The sequence below is a fragment of the Clytia hemisphaerica genome, unplaced genomic scaffold (assembly GCF_902728285.1).
Source record: "Clytia hemisphaerica strain Z4C2 unplaced genomic scaffold, Clytia hemisphaerica genome assembly, whole genome shotgun sequence".
NCBI classification, from domain to species: Eukaryota; Metazoa; Cnidaria; class Hydrozoa; order Leptothecata; family Clytiidae; genus Clytia; species Clytia hemisphaerica.
Window position 1 is genome coordinate 1,729 of NW_027103353.1, and position 20,769 is coordinate 22,497.

At 36.9% G+C, this 20,769-nt stretch overlaps 2 protein-coding genes across 2 annotated transcripts; one reads left to right on the forward strand and one right to left on the reverse strand.

The window, feature by feature from the left end:
- The first annotated feature begins 409 nt into the window (after window positions 1-409).
- On the forward strand, window positions 410-2,852 carry LOC136820346 (myosin light chain kinase A-like). Its single transcript, XM_067076536.1, has one exon. The coding sequence runs from the start codon at window positions 447-449 to the stop codon at window positions 1,698-1,700; it is 1,254 nt and encodes a 417-aa protein (XP_066932637.1). The 5' UTR covers window positions 410-446; the 3' UTR covers window positions 1,701-2,852.
- Window positions 2,853-3,096: 244 nt separating this feature from the next.
- LOC136820357 (ragulator complex protein LAMTOR3-like) lies at window positions 3,097-15,431 on the reverse strand. Its single transcript, XM_067076546.1, has 7 exons — window positions 15,344-15,431; window positions 14,894-14,928; window positions 14,115-14,173; window positions 13,334-13,407; window positions 13,054-13,113; window positions 12,292-12,355; window positions 3,097-3,784 (listed from the first exon to the last, which is right to left on the reverse strand). The coding sequence occupies exons 1-7, from the start codon at window positions 15,353-15,355 to the stop codon at window positions 3,714-3,716; spliced, it is 375 nt and encodes a 124-aa protein (XP_066932647.1). The 5' UTR covers window positions 15,356-15,431; the 3' UTR covers window positions 3,097-3,713.
- Window positions 15,432-20,769: the final 5,338 nt, after the last annotated feature.

The window sequence follows — 20,769 nt, forward strand, 5'->3', positions numbered from 1 at the left end:
ATAGAATCGGTGTTTGTCATCACAGTGTATATGAGGGTCAAGTATTCTTAAGAAAGTGCCAAAATTGAGGGTGAATTATTCTTAACGTATTCTTACTTTTTTAGATTTGACTTTTTTACAAACATGAGAACTGATCAATTTGAGAGTTTTGGACTTTTGAGTGAACATTTGGGTTGAAATTACATTTCTGCCTCAAAGCTTAAATTTATCTTTAACAAAAGGAAGTAGTTTTTTCTGTTAACCAAATACAAAATGACTGTATTCTTATCAAATTCTGTGAAATTCACCCTAGAGGGTATTCTTAGGGTATTCTTATAGAAGATATTCTTACAAAAAAAAGCGTGTATTCACACACTGTCATTACTACCACATTACTCGGTGTAAAACTTTCTCCTTTTGATTTTTCAGAATAAATACGAAACAAAACAAAGGACCAACCAATCAGAATGTCTAATTCTCCATCACAATATTCTTACTCGTCCCAATCCTCCGTTTATTCCGACGACGACATCACTAACGGAATTTATTTCGACGACGTATACGACATGTCGGTTTTCTTGTATAAAGGCCAATTCGGTGACACCTATAGATGCATCGAAAGAGAAAGTGGCAATAAATATGCAGTCAAGATTCTACCAAAAGCTGGCACAGGATACGAAAACTCGGGCGTTCGTTTTTCAAGAGAGGGCACCATATGGCGTAGATTGAAACATAAGAATGTGATAGAATTGGTTCGAATTTTCAATACGCCCAAAGAACAGTTCTTAGTGACCGAATTCGTTAAAGATGGTAAACTGTTTGACCAATTGCCAAGTTATACGACCTACACAGAGCGTGATGCAGCTTTCTTCATGAAGCAATTATTCGAAGGGTTGTCATATTTACGTAAACGGCGCGTCGTGCACCGTTGCTTAACAACAGAAAATATCTGGCTTAAACAAAGTGATTACGGAGAAGTTTTAAAGATTGGTGATTTCAGCCTCTCTTTGAGGTTGGAACGAGGTCAGAAGTATACCAAAGTTGAACCTCAAGGAATGCCATTGTTTTTAGCTCCCGAAGTTATTCTAGAACACCCAATCAACTATGGTGTTGATACATGGGCGGCAGGCGTTGTTCTCTACATCCTATTAGTTGGATATCCGCCATTTTGGAACGATCGTCTAGAAGTCATGTACGGAGACATCTTAACACGCCCAGCTGATTTGTCTTCCGCCTTATGGAATGGCGTGTCAAATGAAGCTAAAGATTTGTTAGAGAAACTCCTGGATAAAAATATGAACACAAGGCTAAATGCTGACAAAGCACTTGCTCATGATTGGTTTAAAGAGAACAATGTCGCACCACGCGACCACAAATTCAAAACAATCGACAAACTCAAAGAATTGAACGGCCGCCGAAAAGCACGAAACACAATGTTCACAATTCAAACTGTGTTCTCAGGTGAAGGGAAACGAGCGCAAGATCAAAACAATAACAAAACCTCGCTTATTCAAAGTTTTGGAGGAATGAGGCGAAAGAAAATGTTTGAGGAGGAAAAGAGACAGAACTTCCTGGTGAGCGGGGATGAAGAAAAACGCAGAATGACAGTTATTAGTAAGACCAAAACTGTTGATTTATGCACCAACACAAACAAAGCCAAAGTATGTGTCCAGTTTCAACCCAAGAATTTATTCGTGAATTTGAATACCAGTTATAAATAAATTCATTATGATTTGAGTGATTTGAAGCCAATGTATGACCTACAAGATCAGCAAGCACTTGACCAGACTGAAATTGGAAATTGGAAAAACTGTTTGGTTCAGTTTGGTTGGTATAAAAAAATGCGAATATTCACAGGAACTTTCAGAAACACTGCAGAATTAACTTCTGTTTCAATAGTTTAATAGCTTTCACTGGACCATCCATTTACTACTTGAAAGTATAAAAATATCTGAAAAAATGCATTGGAAAAACATTGAATATATCATAATAAAATTATATCTCTCAAGGACTCGACAGAAACACACGAATGAAAAAAAAACTTATTTAAGATGAATATTTTTTATGCAGAGTGAAATTTATAAAGATGTAAAAGAAAACCCTAATTTTATTTAGATTTGCTTAATTTATGAAACTATATTGTTTCAATGACAGTAAGTAAAAACGAAATTTTCCAAGCAAGGACTTGCTTTGAAAGAAAGTATATTTTTGTGGAAAAAACTTTCTCTTTAGCTTTTTGAGTGAAAGTATATACACGCTTTTTTTTATATGAATATCGTTTATAAGAATATCAGGGTGAAAATTGGTCAAATCGTAAGAATACCCCAAAAATACCCCACTCACCCTTACCCTCAAGGGTGAGTTTCACAAATGTTGATAAAAATACATTCATTTTATTTGGCTTACAGGAAAAACTTTTCTTTCGTTAGACTTAAATTGAAACTTCGAGGCAGAAATATAATCTTAGCTCCCAATGTGCACTAAAGAGTCTTAAACTTTCAAATTGATCATTTATCATGTTCGTATAAAAGTCAAGTGTAAAAAAGTAAGAATGCGTTAAGAATATTTCACCCTCTATTTTGGAAATTTCTTAAGAATACTTGACCCTCACCCTCACACTATTCTTATAAAAAAAGCTTGTAAATTAAAAACTTCAAGGACAAGAAATGAACAAATTCGTTTTTTAACATGATAATAAAAATATTTTTTTATTGATATTGATTTTGTAAAGTGAATAATTTGAAATGGAATTCAGTTCGAAACATTATTAGTACAATAAATTAATACAAAATTCTTTCTTATTAAAATTATATTGTCTAAATGGAGGAGCAAGCTGTGATTTAGATATGATGTTTAGATTTTCACGAGCTAGATTCTTGAATGTAGCTAAACTTTCAAAAAGAGGCAATTTCATAGTAAGTGATTTTAGTGTTAACAAGTGCTTCAAAGAAATACATCAACTTTAAGCTCCAGTTTAAACAGCCGACTCCGCCCGCCTTTTCCAATTGATAGGCGAAAAGTGGCCAAAAAATTGGCAGTTAAAATACTTGCTTTGAAAAGAGAAGTCTTTGCATTCATTGATGTCAGAAGACATTGATTTTGGATAGTAGAGCTGTCTAAACTAGAGCTACTGTATTTTTGATCAAGTATTTCAAATGGTGATTATCTTTTTATATAATGCTAGAAATATTATACCAAAAAAATACCAAAATAACATAAACCTTTTTAGTGGCAATGACATTGTTTTGTTTGAAGGTGGCTACCGATGAGACCTAAAAAACGGGTCTTTAAACAAGGGTACACATTTTGAAAGAATATCTAAGTCTGTTAATGGTTACTTAGACTACAAGATGTATTGGTGATCAATATTCAACAATAAATGTTACGGTCGTAAGTACTGTAAACGGCAGGTGCTCTTTGAAATAATAAGGTATTTTCTTTTTGTAAGTTAAGCGATCCCTTATATGGCTGGAATATTGCAAATGGAGCTGGCAATAATTGTCTGGCAATATATTGTTTAGTGTTTGTAGCCCTTTAGAAATTGACTCTATAAGCAATAAAAAGTTCTAAAGCCACCAAATTTTGGATAGGTGAGGGTTTCAAAGAGTTTGAGACCCGACAATGCCAACATGTGAAATGAACTATTTACAAACATAAAGCCGAATACTCACAGGCCCCTGTATTGGTATCATATAAAAAATTGAAATACCTATGTTTAGAAAAAGTACGTTTCATCAGTTTCTGACGTGCGACTTCAATTTATCCAATACAGGCGAAATGTCTCTTTCTAAATCCAGCACCAATCCTAAAGAGACAATAATAAGGATTAGATAGCAGAGGGAAATAAAATCATCCATAGAGTTAAATCTGCTAAAAAGCCATAACTCAGACCAACGAATTTCTGTCTGCTTCCAATGAATTGAAGGCGGAATCGAAAAATTTTGAAGCCTTCAGGCTGCCACCACCAAGTTTTAGCTAACTCATCCCAAGTCCCCAAAATCAAAATTTTCAAAAAATGAAAAAAAAAAACAGACAGGTCTACAAAATCTTTTGGGAGCCAAATCCGACCATTTTCGGTAAGTTTCCGGTCTAAAGTTTTCAGGAAACAAACAAACAGATACACATACATCTCAGATTCTAGTTTAACCAGGGGGGGGGGTGAAGCAGTTAGTACAAGACATCATGCCTACTAACTGCTTTCTCGGAAGAAGTTAGTAACACCACCACCTTGGTACACTTAGTACAGTTAGTACTAACTGAAATTAGCCTTGAAAAAGGCTTTTGACCTTCAAATTTCTATTGCAACCAGCAAATCTATATATTAATACGCTTATTCGTGTGTGTTTACAATATTAATTTTTTGTTTTGATCGTCAAACGGATTGTTTTTGGCTTCAATCGGCAATATGGGCCTTTCTACATTGTCATTTTCTTTATTTGGTCCGTGAAAAGGATTGTTTTTCTCCAATCTAAAATAGCCCTTACAATCTTAAGTCCGTTTTACACGGTCCTTTAAACCGTAATGAATAGATGTAAATAGGCCTTTAGTATACATCTTTTCGCAACAATTTCGGGGGGTTTAGAGTGTCGATAATGTGCATGACTTTAGGCGGTTTCTCATTTTCTTTAACCCCCGTCTTTTTCTTTCAAATATGGAATGCTTCAAGCGATAGTTCTCTTTTCGGTCAGTTTCAAAATTGACCGATTGAGCATAGTCTGTGAAGAAGGTATCTTTAATTTTGAAGATTGCTATAGTGCTATAGTTAGCTATAAGAATATATAAATTTGATACTTTAAAGTTTGGCTTTTAAGATCGGTTTGCTTTCTGGAATTTCACTTTTAATCTACCCATATTTCTCTTTTTTTACCAATAAATACAATGGAAGCTGTTTATATTTTATAGTATAGATTTTTGAGTCAGTAATTCTTAAATTAAACTGCATCATAAATTTTTATGCATTAGTTGTGCATCAATTTATTTATTATCTTTCATCGTTTGTATCCTTTGGGTTTGTATCTCCATGCAAATTCCATCATTGCTTTTGACTTTGATTTGAGAATCTAACCACTCTCTTTTCAACATCTGCTGATCCATCTATCTTCCTTTCTCAAGATAAAAAATTCTGCCACTGACCTTTGAACTTGATGTTTTTTTAAGAATTTATTAACATTAAATTGCATCGTAAATTTTTATGCATTAGTCATATGCTTCCATTATTTTTTATCTTTCACCGTTTGTATCCTTTGGTTTGGTATCGCCATGCAAATTCCATCATTGCTTTTGACTTTGATTTGAGAATCGAATTACTCTCTTTTCAACATCTTATCCATCTATCTTCCTTTATCAAGCCAGATAAACAATTCTGCCACTGACCTTTGAACTTGATGTTTTTTAAGAATTGATTAAGATTGATTGTTGCCAATTTATTTTGATCATGATGGAGAACTTAGACGGTAGCGAGAATTTGGCTCCTTTGAATGATAATTTGCCGCCAAGAGGTAGAGCCCGAGGAAGAGTTGAAAGAAGAGGCACAGTACGAGGTGTGGGCAGAGGTGAAGGTAGAGGCAGAGGACGAGGTGAAAGTAGAGGCAGAGGACGAGGTGAAGGTAGAGGCAGAGGACGAGGTGAAGGTAGAGGCAGAGGAAGAGGTGAAGGTAGAGGTAGAGGACGAGGTGAAGGTAGAGGCAGAGGAAGAGGTGAAGGTAGAGGTAGAGGACGAGGTGAAGGTAGAGGTAGAGGACGAGGTAAGGGTAGAGGCAGAGGACGAGGTGAAGGTAGAGGCAGAGGACGAGGTGAAGGTAGAGCCAGAGGACGAGGTGAAGGTAGAGGCAGAGGACGAGGTGAAGGTAGAGGCAGAGGACGAGGTGAGGGTAGAGGTAGAGGTAGAGGACAAGGTGAAGGAAGAGGTAGAGGACAAGGTTTGGGCAGAGGTAGTGGACGAGGTGTGGCCAGAGGTAGAGCAAGGGGTCAAAATAGAGGCAGAGGACAGGGTGAAAGTAGCAGGCTTGGAAATACCATCAGAAATCCGAGGCAACGTGAAACAAAACAACAAGCACAAGCACGCCGACAGAGAAATGCTGCACGAATGCGGGTCCAGCGTGCAAATGAAACTGAGGAAGAATCCAATGAAAGAAGGTCTCGGAACACCCAACGTGAAAGGGAACGAAGGACTGATGTAAATGCAAACAGGCCTGCTGGATGGCATCAAAATGCTCACCAAAGAGCCCAAAATCGACGGACTCGTATTTTAGGCACAGCACGTACTGCCTTCCTGCCTGAGGAACATTCTTTAGGTGAATTTGATCAGCTTTGTACTTTTTGTGGGGCATTAAAATTTGAGGGGGAAAATGATTTTAAGTGTTTCTCAAATGGAAAAGTTGTGCTTCCCCCGCTGCGACCTTTTCCACCTCAGCTTCACCAACTTTTTACAGGAGTTTCAAACCAAGCTAAGAAGTTTAGAGATAAGATTCGACTCTACAATAACTGTTTTGCTTTCGCTTCTCTTTCTGCCAATATTGCACCTCCTTCTGGTCGGGGTCCACCTACTTTTAGAATATGTGGACAAATTGTACATAGATATGGTAGTCTATTCCCAGAACAAGCACACCGGCCACAGTATGCTCAGCTTTATATCATTGAGGCAGGGAATGCTTTGAACTTACGGATGCAGAACCCATCTGCTGCAGATTGTGATCGCGAAATTATGGCTATCTTACAGAGTGTTCTTGACGATGTTAATCCTTTTGCTGCGTCTTACAAGTATATGAAAGTAGTTGAGGAGCAGGAGAACGCATCAGCACTACAAGAAAATCGGCCTGTATCACGAGTGACAATGAGAATGGTTGAAGGTCACGACAATAGAAGGTATAATGCCCCATTGCATGAACAGGTTTCAATAGTTTTCACAGGGGAGGACGGTGCTCCTCCTGCAAACCGAGTAATTGTGGTATACCCACACAACGAGCCTCTTCAAAGATTACCGTTGACTTCTTCTAACATAGATCCTATGATTTATCCTTTGATCTACCCTAGAGGGGATATTGGCTGGGATATGAATATGAGTCATGCTGCAGAGCGAGCTACAAATGTTAGAAATCGTGTGACTATGCTTGAACATTTTGCTTATAGATTGGCTATTCGTCGAGAATTCTCTGCACTCCATTTGTCTGGTTATTTGTTTCAGCAGTTTCTTGTAGATGCGTACACCCGGGTTGAGGGGTGTAGGTTACAGTACATCCGTTTTAATCAAAAGAATCTAAGGGCTGATTCGTATAGTGGCCTTATGGATTACCTCGAAAATGCTGATGGCCAGCGGAACTTGAATGCAGGAAATGTTATTGTTCTCCCTTCTACTTTCCTTGGGTCCCCTCGAGCAATGCACCAGCTCTATTTGGATGCAATGGCTGTGGTTGCAAAGTATGGTAGACCTGATTGCTTCCTAACTTTTACTTGTAATCCGAGGTGGAAGGAAATCACTGACAATTTGTTACCTCAACAAACAACCAAGGATAGGCCTGATTTAGTTTGTCGTGTTTTTCGCTGTAAGCTTTATGCTTTGAAAAAAGAAATAATGGAAGATTGTGTTCTTGGTAGGGTTGTGGCACGTGTCGATGTCATAGAATTTCAGAAAAGAGGCCTGCCACATTGCCACATGCTCTTGCATTTCACTCCTGAGTTTAAACTAAGAAATGCTGATGACATTGATGCTTTAATTTGTGCAAGGATTCCTGATATTGAAACTGAGCCTGAACTATACGAGATAATCAAAACAAACATGATTCATGGGCCATGTGGTGCCCTCAATCCTCAATGTCCTTGTATGGTGGATGGTAGTTGTTCTAAAAACTACCCAAAATGTTTCAATGATCGTACGCTCCTTAATGTTGATGGTTTTCCTCACTACTACCGACCTGATGATGGTCGAACTGTGCGTGTTCGAAATTTTGATCTTGACAACCGATCAGTTGTACCATACAATCCATATCTGAGTAAAAGGTTCAATGCACACATTAACTTGGAGGCCTGTGTTTCCATCAAAGCGGTAAAGTATTTATACAAGTACATCTATAAGGGTCATGACTCAGCCCACATTGAAATCGCTGAGAGAATTGATCACGATGAAATCAAAACTTTCCTTGATGCACACTATGTGTCTGCACCTGAAGCATGTTGGCGTTTGTTTAGCTTCAACATGCACACCCAAACTCACATCATCACAAGGCTTGCTGTACATTTACCAAACTTCCAAAGGGTTTATTTTCAACCTGGAGGCGAGGAAGGTGCTGTAGAGAGAGCTCAAAACAAGGACACCATGTTGACAGCTTGGTTTAAATTGAACCAAGAAGACCCAACTGCAAGGACTATTTTATATCCTGATATTCCAAACAATTATGTTTTCGTCAAAGCCACATCAAAGTGGAAAGTTAGACAACGTGGTACAGTCATCCCTAGAATGTATAGTGCTAGCCTCCGGGAAGGAGAAAGATATTTTTTGAGAGTTTTATTGCTTCATGTTCCAGGAGCTACGTCTTTTGAAGATTTGAGAACCTATGCTGGTCAGATCTTTGAATCTTTCAGGGAGCCCTGTTTAGCTCGAGGTCTTCTGGAGGATGACAACATTTGGGTCAATACCCTTGATGAAGTTGTCCATGTTTCTTCTCCAGCTAAGATTAGAAAAACTTTTTCTACAATACTTATTCATGGCGGGCCAAATAACCCAAATGAATTGTGGGAATCATTCAAGGGGTACATGATGGAAGACTTTTTGAGGTATCACGATGCATTGCATGCTGAACAGCTGGTTTTAGCTGAGCTACTGAGGACTTTAGAAGATGTGCCTCCTTTGAATATTGATTTGCTCGATGAAGAACCTAATGTTCAAGAGAATAGGCAGGCGGCAGACAGGATTAGACCGCTGTTAAATCCTCAGCAAATCAACATTTCTGACACTGTGCTTGATTCTCTTGCTGTGAATGATATTGGTACTTCTAAAGTGTTTTTTCTTGATGGTCCAGGAGGTACAGAGAAAACATTCACATATAATTACATCATCAAAGAGGCAAGAGCTCGATCCTTCTGTGTTGCAACTTCTTCTTGGACAGGGATTGCAGCTACTCTACTCGATGGTGGTAAGACTTGTCATAATTTATTCAAGCTTCCAGTACCAGTCAATGATGGTTGTTCATGTAATGTGAAACCAACGAGCAAACATGCTGACTTTTTGAGAAGCCAGCACATTTTCATTTTTGATGAAGCTTCTATGATTTCTAAGTATGCTTTAGAAGCTATTGACCGAATGCTGAGAGATATAAGTAATAGTAATGTTGCTTTCGCTGGGATGGTTATTTTGCTGGGCGGTGATTTTCGGCAGACACTTCCTGTGGTTAAGAGAGGCACTGCGGCACAGGTTGTAGAAACATGTCTCAAAAGTAGCTACATCTGGGCATTGGTTAGAACATTCTATCTCCATACAAACATGAGGACAGGGCCTGGAGAACAAGAATTTTCTGAGTTCTTACTTCGTCTTGGTGCCGGCGCACTCCCGGTGAAACCAGATGATCCTTTTAAAGGATGTATCCAAATTCCTGATGAATGTGTGTTACCCGAGAACTCCGATTTGGTCCCACATATATTTAATTTCCAAAACGACAATGATCAATCAACTAAAGTAATATTGACGCCAACTAATAATGAAGCATTGGAGATCAATGAGAAAATTCTAAGATGTTTAGGCGGTGATGTTCGCACATACTTTAGTTTTGATTCTGTGATGGCTGACACCCAAGAAGAAGTTGATCTTTATCCACTAGAGTTTCTCCATTCGCTCACACCAAGTGGGAAGCCAAAGCATAGACTAAATTTAAAAGAGGGATCTATAATAATGCTATTGAGAAATTTGTCATTGAAGGACGGCCTTTGTAATGGAACACGTCTGAAAGTCTGTCGTTTACAAAATAACCTGATTGATGCAGAGATTCTGTCCGGATTTTCCGCTGGGGCGAGAACTTTGATTCCAAGAATAACTTTTTGTCCCAATGACACCAATCTTCCATTTCAGCTAAAAAGGGTCCAATTTCCAGTACGCTTGTCCTATGCTGTGACGATCAACAAAAGTCAAGGACAGACCTATGACAAGGTTGGAATCTCACTTGCAAGACCTTGCTTTGCTCACGGCCAATTGTACGTTGCTTTCTCACGTACACGTTCTTTTCAGAGTGTTAGGTTGGTTGTCTCTAAATCCCATGGTCAAGGGTACAAAAATGGGAAGTGTCTTACTAAGAATGTAGTCTACCCACAAATTCTATAACTTTCTATAGACTTTATATGCTCTGTTACACTTCCATTTGCTCTGTTAAGATGTCAGTGTGGAACTGCTCTGTGAGTAGTGGTCTTGTATAGACTGGTCTTTGAGCTTTTGAAATAACAGAATTTCTGTCGTGTTACATTATTATCTCTTCTGTGGAGGATTCAGTGTTTCTTTTTCATTTTATTGATAATTTGAAGTTTAAGGGTTCCAACCGATCAAGAATCGGGGTTTGCGTAGTTGTTGGGTTTGTATGTATCTATAATATTTTGTATCTATTATACCTTTTCATTATTCATTTTCGTGTTTCAGTTATTAAAAATGTTGTCTATCTTAAAATAACTCAACTTATACCAACACACAATGTGGATAGTGATTGGAATGGCCAATCATCACTTTGGAATGTAAGTTACTTTACTTTTGCAACCTTATTACTTCTATTCAGTACAAGTAAATTACATTTAAATCTTTGGTCGAAGTAAGAGTAAGAAGATTTTAATTTTGCATTTCCCAAGTCTCATCCTTTCATACTTGCCAAATATCTCACTTCGCCTTTCTCATTCCCCTTGCAGCGCATACAAATTTTACTGTTTATTTTTAGTACAACACCATGAGTTGGCCACAAAAGGCAAAAGACTTCAACATTGCTTCTCCATTCGCGATCATTTCAGTACCATTGGCAAATTACAGTCATGCTGCCAACCACAGTGGTACATGGTAGTCGCTCGCATCAACTTTCATTTTTTTCAATCATTTACTGCCCGAGTCTTTCGACATGAAACAACATGGTGGATGTTATTTTTTAAAAGTTTCTATAGCCAATTTATGTTGTATTCGAGTTACATTCTTGACAAAAGATAAAACTCACGGAAATTACTGTAAATATGTTGCATTCCATTTAAAACTTCTTTAAGATCTGTGACAGCCTTCTTTTAAAGCAATTAATGCTATTCTCTTCTCCTTGACAAACAAAGCTTTGCGTAACTTGATATGTTTTGTCTCTTTGAAAAATTTTCTCATTAACTTCCCGTTTTGAAAAACCCTGCCAAAAGTACGTAACCGATAGTCCTTAAATGTTATCCGGGAAAGAGTTGGGTACCTATTAATCAAGAGTAAATTTTCGTCGTCACTCAAAAACTATCTATCCGTCTATGAGCACTCTAGAAGTTTCGCAGAATTACTGTCTCCTTTTTACGATACTTTTCTACGGCCTAATTAGGAACTAAAGTTAACGTTTATGATAGATTTTAGGTACTCCTTCAGCCTTCTCTGCTTTTTATTGAAATTTATTTCAAAATGTGCCAAATCAAATGGCTTCAGGCTCCTAAATCGTCCTTCATCGAAGGAATTTTGCTCTTTGTCAATTCCACCTAGATCACATTACCCTTGAAAAATAATGTTTACTTTCCCCGAAATTAACCATAAACACGACATTCACTCGTCTCGGACCCGCAGCGTGTGACGCTGCGCTAACGGCTAGTTGTTTTTAAGATTAAAAAAAAAAATTCGAAAATTTGAAAAAAAAAATCTACTTCCCCAAAATCTTTTTTGGTAAAATATTGTCTTTTTTTTAAATTTTCTCACAAAATCCTATTTTTTACACAGTTAGTACCAAAATTTGGCAAATTTTTAGCAGGGGACCACCCTTTTTTGCAGTTAGTACATTTGAGTACTAAGTGATTTTATCCAATTCATATGGCACACCACCACGGTACTAACCGGCATGATGTCTTGTAGTAACTGCTTCACCCCCCCCCTGGTTTAACTAGAGAAAATTTCACTCCGATCAATTAAAAAAAAATGGTTGTCTGGGATTCGATAGAATTCCCCAAAGAGTCCTTAAAAAGTACAGAATGGGAGATACTTGTGTTAGCATTTAAGCAACTGAGGAGCAGCAGAGACAGACAGATACATAAACAGATTCTAGTTTAACTCTCTAGCTAGAGGAATCAAAGAATTTGGTTCTCCGGGATTCTACGGGATACAATAAAATACAAAATGAGACCTACCTGTGTTAGCGTTTGTGCTAGTGATAATTGTGACAACCAACGGCAGATAGTTGAACATCACTACCTAAAAGTAAAGAAGAAAAAAATCGTCAGCATATCAATAAGAAACTCCTTGCTTTTCCTATGCGACCTACAATATCAATGAATTAAAAGTGTCAATCATATGATTAATGTTCTCTTATTAATCAACCAAATTTTTGTTTGGTGCTGTTATTTGTAGGGGTTTCCTTTCTGAATATAAAAGGCTAGCGAAAAATACTTTAAAACCCCTCAAATAACCAACCCCCTCTTGGTGCTGATAAAGTCACGTAAAGATGATGACTGACCAAAATAACCTAAGAAGTCGCTTCATTTTTTAAGTTTAACACCCTCTTAAGATTGGAAACTACAAGACTCCTCCCCCTATAAAATTTTTGAAAAATCTCAGACTAAAGCAGCTGGGGGTGGGAACTGTGGCTATTGCTGGTTATAGTGGTTTGGGGTAAGCGTAAACATAAATTCTACCATTATGGAAGTAAAGGGTTCGATTTGCGTAAGGGATCACCTCTACAAATTCGAACGTTTGCCTCCATGATGGCGGGAATTAGGTAACTTAATAAAACATAAACAACCTCCAAGCAAGCGTTCGATTTGCGTAAGGGGATCCCTTTACAGATTTGAGCGTTTGCTTCCATAATGACAGAACTAACTTAAGAAAACACGAAAAACGTCTATAGGAAAAGTATAGAGAAGAGATTCTTCCAGGGCTCAGTGTATACTTACTTGAAAAGATTCATATACACAAATCATACGTTTGTTCTTCGATAAACCCAATTTACTGGCCTGAAGAAAAAAAACAGAAAAACATTAGCCACAGATATTCAAAAGTGAAAGGTACTACTGTGAAAAATAATTTATACAAAAACTTACTCTTAGATTCAAAATAAACGCCCTCCCCCGCTTGTTAATTTTCCGAAAATTTTCCAAAATTTTCCAATCTTTTCACAAAGCAAGGCTTATTAATAAGAAAAACGAACAAACAGAGACCATAGCAAAAACCAACCTGTTCTGTAGCAGTAGCAAAGGTGGACAAGAAGCTCCCTCTGGTCGCAGATTCTGGACATTTCCCTGATAACACTAACACGTGCAAATACGAAAGAAATTCAATAAGATGAAACCCGGGGGGGTACTAGGTTTGCGAGGTGACGGGTATGTCCGAGCCGAAAATCGAAAATCGACCCTTTGAGAGACAAAATTTTGGTGATTTTGGGACCCTTTGAGAGACTTTTCCTAATAATTTGGTCCATTTAATTCCAAATTTTGGTTTGATTTTCACCAAATTTTTGTCAAAATTTTTGGAAATCGTGACCCTTTGAGAGAGAAACTTTAGATTTTCGTGATTTTGGGACCCTTTCAGAGACTAACTTTTGAATTTGTACCCCTTTGAGAGACTTTTGAGGAATGAGAAAAGGTACCCTTATGGCTCGCACATACCCGGCACCCATTTTGCCTAAGTACCCCCCCCCCTCCGGAGATGAAATCAAGTTAGATATTTTTTAACAAAGATATTTTTGTACAAACATTTTTAAAAGTTCATAAATTAAATTTTTCCTGTGTATACGCAGGAAAGAAACTTCTTTATCAAGAAGAAATTTAAAGTAGAACTTGAAAAGATATACACTTCTATGATTCCCCAGTCATACTGTATCAAATGATAATTGTTTTTAAGGAAACTTAGATATACTCTTGATTATAAAAGCGTGGAAATAATATTTCTGGCACAAATCAATATTTTTTGTACAGGTTATAAGAAATTCACATTTGGGATTTTTGTCTCAATATACCTTTGACTATTGGCACTCCACTCCTGTCTGTAACCAGAATTGCTAACCCTCCATCGATGCTGAAAAAACAACAACAATTATTATAGACTATATTCTAGAAAGGAAGGCATCCATTGACAGCGAAAGGACACTTTACCTAGTGTTTTGCCACAAAAACCACATCAATATAATAATTCTAAGAGGGACAGTATATATCGTAATCAGACTTTTTATTCTTTTAAAAGACATACTAAATATGGTTTCATACAAAAAACTCAGAATGCTGTCGAAGGTCATCCTGAAAGACTTTAAAATTATATTTAGATTCCTATTTTAAAGATGATCAAAACTTAAATCTTTAATTCAAAGCAGTAAAGAACAAAGGGCTTGCTTTTCCAAAAAAAATTTGAATATGGGGGGTGGAGGATATAACAATTTTCAGTAATTTACCCAGGACAAAGTGACATTTGGCCCCCCGGACAACAGGTTTTACCCCTGGACAAATATGAGTTGACCCCCCAGACAACTCAAATTGACCCCGGACAGCGCAAATTTACTGCCCGGACAAGGCAAATTTTGATAATTTTTGCTATCCTCTGGACAATTTTATATCCTCCACCCCCCCTCATGTACGGACATTTTCTGGAAGAGCCCGAATTGGGAAGATGCAAATTTAGAGAAATAGAATCTTAAAATTAAATTTCTCATTCAAAAGAGTAGTTGATATTATATATTATGTCTTAATCGAAGTTGACCAGACAAAACTAAGAGTCAAAATGAAGAAATTCAACACAACTTACTTGGATAAAAGATTTTGGAAGTGGTTGTTGAGGTTCTGAAAGTATTTAAACAAATATAGAATAATAGAATAATAGAGAACATTGAGGAATCAAATCTAACCAATTCAAAACTTTATTTAACCAAACTACTAAAGAATAAATATCTACAATATTTATCCAAGTCCTTTTTTCAATGGAATATTTAATGCAAAAGCTGAATTTTCTCTGAATTCCTTTAGTAAGGGTTGATTATAAGAGTTGGAAAAACTACCTTTGAAGATTAATGTTTGAGCACAACCCGGACATAAAATAAAAGGACATCATAAACCGTTTTTAATGATTTGGTCTTTATTAAGCCATATAATATAATATGTTACACTTTTTTTGACCCACCAAGTAAATTCTACAAATCACTTCATGCAAACCTTATTTTCATTTAAAAAAAAATAACAAGAAAATCAAGATATATACCTGTGAGGACATCTTTGAATGGTTGATTTTAGTTATTATTTTAAATTACGAAATTTTCACTGAAAATAATAAACAGATACTGTTACGCATTGCTTTTCATTCAGGGTTGTACTAAAATCTCAGACTTGTATGAGTAATAAACAGGTTTTAGAGAATTTTTGCATGCTACCACCCCATTTTACTTCAGATAGAGAAGTGGTTTTTATTCTATTTAACATGCACTAAAGAAAGTCTTTGGGGACATAGTTTGACACAGAAACCACCCTATTTTGGTCTTTTCAGGACAATTTATTAGTCTTCTTGGGACCATCTTTCTGAAGAGTGTTAATTTTTGTAACATTTTAATTCATTTTTTGCAAGAATTAATACTTTTAAACAATACTGCTTACTAAACTACCAACACTGAAGGTGGGCGTCGGAATTAGAAAAAGAGGGATTTTATACCAACTTACAGTACACGGCTGACAGTTTAGACTAAAAGTCCTATATGATATGAAGATTAAGGTATTTGGAGTATGGGCTGATTCTACTTTTATTTTCAGTGGTTTCATTTTTTCGATTTCAAGCCCACATTTTAGCAATGGAGTGCTCACCCATAGTTACAGGGGTTTGTGCAAAAAAACTAACATAGAAAATTTTGCTAATCCGCCATTTTAATTAAACCAATAAAAAATTAAGCTTTTCCATGGCACCAATTCAATTCGCGATTTGTTTCCATGTGGGTTAGTCAGCGCTAAGTTGTGTTTTCACCTTGACACTATCTTTTTTTAAAGTACATACTTTTTTCGTTTAAAAATATACTTTTTTTCGTTTAAAAACATACTATCTTTTTTAAACAATACTATCTCATTTAAAAAGAAACTATCATATTTAAACCGAAACTATCTAAGTTGAACCGATACTTACATCCAAAATCGAAATCGAAACTTTTCTTCTTTCTTCAATAAGTCCGAGTTAGGGTTGTCAAGTTATAGATTGACTAATTTGACTGATTATAAAAAATTCTGAGTTATAAATCTTTCTTGTCTCACTCATCCAATTTCCAACGGTGCGCATGCGCATTACGATAACATCTATCCATCTATCTATTATGGTTGAGTTACAGGCTCTGGGAGCCCATTCTCGCAACTATAGACGCTTTGAGTAAGCATCCCGTCAGCACCTTGAACTGACTACCCAATTCCCCTCACATGGCATGGGTTGACCCGGGCGAAGGTTTGTTCACTTGCCAAGTGAACCGTTCGTTGTGAGTGGGAATCGAACCTTGGTCGCCTGTACAGGAATCAAGGTTGATGTCCACTATACCACAACGCCTTTTTTAACCAAAGGTATGGTGTAGAACTGATTTCTCAGTTTCTGGACAAAGACCAAAAATAAAATGGAGGAAGGAAAAAAGGCCAATAAGCTCTGCAATTTGTCTCCATTTGAGTCCAATCCTTTTTAAACCAGCAACTTGTTTCTCGTCAATGATTTTGGTTGGCCTTCCCCTCTTCCTTGACGCCATGTAATTATTTGAAACACTGCTATTGCGTTTACTGTGTGTCACTCCCCCAAGGTACCCACTTTCCACCGTAGCCTTTTATGATTTTTAAAATGAGATAGTATGTTTTTAAATGAAGATAGTATATTTTTCAAAAACATAGTATTCTTTTAAAAGACAGTATGTTTTTAAACGAAGATAGTATTGTTTTAAAAAGATAGTATGTTTATAAGCGAAGATAGTATTGTTTTAAAAAGATCGTATGTTTTTAAACGAAGATAGTATTGTTTTAAAAAGATAGTATATATGTTTTTAAACGAAGATAATATGTTTAAAATAAGATAGTATCTATTTGGCGCTTCCCTGCCAGTTAGTCACACTAGGAAATCAAGCTTTCAGAAAAAAAACATCAGTTATCTAAAGGATGTATTTGCAACAACAAGGATGAGAGTTACCTGAATCAAGTTCCCAAGACAATTAATTAAAACTTGAATTGTAACAAATTAAAACGTGCAGCAGCCAAAATCAACCAACCAAAATTTGTCATTCAATTCCCGAGATAACGCTTCAATTTTTAAGGCCTTGTTTGTACGCTAAAGAAAAACAAATCCGCACATGTAAATGGGTCAGTGTTTGAGGCCCAGCAAAATTTCCGGAAAATAGCCTATCCAGCGTGGGTTCCAGGTGCGTTTGGTTTGGGAAACACGAACGCAAACCACTGATGTCTAAACTTTTCAATATATCTCCAGAACTAACAGATTTTTTGAAATTCTGTAAAAAGGTCTAAGTTCCTGAATAGTTTTACTATGTTCTGTGAAAAAACCATAACCATCAGTCAAATACTCGTTCATCTATTTAAGATTGAAGACAAAAATTTGCGTAGAAAAATAAACCTTGAGCACAAAAAATGCTTTTTCAAACACTTTTTTCCACCGAAAAACAAATAACTTTTACAGACTTACCTTCCCCAAACATTGAAAAAGCCTCTACTAATTAAAGTAAATGAGATAAGATAAGATAAAATCTTAAAATCAACCAGAATTTAGAACCTTTCGTCCAAAGCAAAAGACGTGCTTTTCTCGCCGCCATCTTGTTTTTGAATGAGAATTCTAGAGAATTCCATTCGGTTCCAGCTCCCGCGATCTTTTTTCATCCAATCAGATCGCGCGATTTCACTTTCGCTTTCTCTAGTCCAATAAGACTGCGGGATTTGAGTCATGTGACATCTCTATTAAAAACCCGCGCGAATTAAAATAGAAATACAGGGGGTCACACTACTGGCTACAGGAGCTGAAAGCAAGCAATTAAGGCCAATATTTTTGGTTTTTCTGAAGGACAAAAGGTATAGGAAGCTTTACTGAAAGAGGGATAAGAATGGGACAATCTATTTCAAAGATATGGACAAAAAAGGCACTTTTTTGGTAGGGTGGGGCGTCAAATGTCAAAGTTAGAAAATTCAAGATGTAGTGTTTTTTTGTGAAAATTTAACCTATTGTGAGGCATTCTGCATAATTTTTAAGGTCAGAAGTCAAAAATTGGATACAATATGATTATTTTGTTGTTTCTTCATAAAATATAGTACAGCAAATGAAAAAAATAAGATTTGAAATAGTTTTGACAAATTTACAGGCCTGAAAAGGCCAGAAAATGCCATTTTTTCCAATTTTTGCCTGTAGTGCGAATCAGTACCCCCAGGGGGGTTCGGCCAATTTTGGACTTCTGACCTTAAAAATTGTGCAGAATGCCTCACAATAGGTTAAATTTTCATAAAAAAACACTACATCTTGAATTTTTTGACTTTGCCCCAAATGGCTGTTGACGCCCTGTACCCTATTTTTGGGTGATAATTAAAATTTTATTTAAAAACTTTAATTCTCTTACCCCCGTCTCACCTCCCCCCTGATATGAGCAAGGGAACCATGTTGGCCACCCCTACTGAAAATTTCAGATCAAAACAAACAAGGAATTAATTCCTGTAACTCGAAGAAAATTGGAAAAAGCTGGTTTTTGACTGTTTCTGATCTTAAAGTGCTATTTTTTGGTAAAAGCTATGCAATTTATGTTTGGATTTCTAGAAAGCTTACCCATTCATTGTCAATATATTTTTTATTTGAAAGTAATCTCTTCATGGAATAAAAAGATATAGTCAAATCTTGTAGGGTCATTTTTCAAAAAATTTTTGCCAAAATCGATTTTCGCATTTCGCCATTTTACCCTACGCAAACGCACGTGGTTCTGTCTCCCCCGTAGATCTTTTTCTTGGGAAGTTGATCTTCAAATTAGTTCTCAAGGTTGGCTTGGCTCAAATTTTTTCATCTATATGGCTCAAATTTTGAGGCAATTTCGTATAGTTTTTGAGAATGTTAATTTCATTAAAAAGCGCCAGGTTATTTTTTCATGAATCCCTTTAGAAGTTTTACAGCGCATTTTTTGCTTGTGAGTCAGGTAAACGATATAGCGCTTTCGCAGCATAAATCTTTGATGCACATTTCGGCGGGACGCTAGTTGTGACTAACTGTCTGCGCGTCATATATGTAATGTGTGTCGTGTCCGGTATCCAGAAGTCGCTGAAACATTATCACCGGACTAACACCAAACAAAGGGTTTCCTGTGTATTCTTTCAGTTAGGGAAACCATCCAGGATCCTGCCATTCTATAAGCCAGCAAAAACTAAATGACACTTGTAAACTTAAGTTTCTTACCATTTTCCATCGAAAACAACCAAAAACAATGCTACTTCCCAAAGCCGGAGACCAAAACAAATTATCTTCCAAGATTATGGCGCCCTTTTGGATCTATTGTTAAGGCCATTTAAAATGGTGGAAAGAGTTGCGGAAAGACAAAGGCGCTCGCTGCGTCGAGGGTGGTAACGCCAAAACGCCCAGTATGATCTTCCAACAGAAGGCGAGTTAGTTGCCGCGCGAGTTACGTCATGTACTCCACCGCAGCGCATAACGAAGCGTGTTTAAATGAATATCATTAATTATAAGAATATCTTATGTGCTTACTTTCAGTAAACTTCAAGTGCTTCATTAAAGATGAAGAAGGTAAGAAGATAAAAAATGCGCTGGATAATTTTCATTGTAACAGTTTGATCAATCATCGCTGAAAGTTTGAAAAAGTTTTTCCGACGCAAAAAAAATTGTCAGCCAATTAAAAGCACAGTGTGCTTATACTTACTATGTTTGCTACATCGTCTAGGCTAAAAAAAGTGCGAAAAGACACGAACGCCATTTTTTATTGAGTGACGTTATGATTTTTTTGATTGCGGCCGCGTACAGGAACTCGCCAAATGTTCCTAACTGTCTTTATTTGAAAGTAATTGCTTCATTGAATAAAAAGCCCTTTGGGCCTGGTCCTGGTGTCCTGGTGTCCTGGTGGCCTGGTCATAAAATTTTGAATTTTTGTCTCCTAAAATTTGCCCGTGAACAGGTCCTACAGCATGCGGGGGCCAGTTCACATCTTGTAATTTCATGTACTTGGTCGTTTAGTGTGCTCTCCATACCTAAACGTTATAGACGACAAGAGAAAAAGATGGAAAAAAACTCAAAGAAAAATTTACAACCTTGTGGTGCTTCAAATATTTCCGTTTGTTGTCGACCGCCGGAGGCGGTTTCTTTCATAGTGGTACGCTAATCTCGTTTTGCCTTGGCTCATTACTTCGTCTACCATTTACTTTCGGTTTTTTTAACTAGATTACCCAGGTGTTTCTCTTTTTTTTCGCTGAATGTCTTTTATTCGGAATTGAATAATCGAGACATGAAAAATGTCTATATTGTAATCTGTTTTCAATGAATAATCTAAAATGTACTGGAGATGACATGTAGGCGTTAATAATGTGCGCGCGCTCTTTCGCGAGCGTGATGCGTGATGGAAGGCGGTCGTTTCAGTGTGGTTTAGATCCACACTGTGACCTAGTCTGTCTGCCGCTCTGCCGCATCTTGTG

Bases quoted from the DNA above. Each gene is read 5' to 3' on its own strand.
- LOC136820346 (XM_067076536.1), top strand. From the start codon at position 447: ATGTCTAATTCTCCATCACAATATTCTTACTCGTCCCAATCCTCCGTT.
- LOC136820357 (XM_067076546.1), bottom strand. The intron at 13,114-13,333 runs GTTGGTTTTTGC...TTTTTTCTTCAG, and splicing joins TTGCTACTGCTACAGAACAG to GCCAGTAAATTGGGTTTATC. The intron at 3,785-12,291 runs GTAGGTCTCATT...TTGTCTCTTTAG, and splicing joins TAGCACAAACGCTAACACAG to GATTGGTGCTGGATTTAGAA.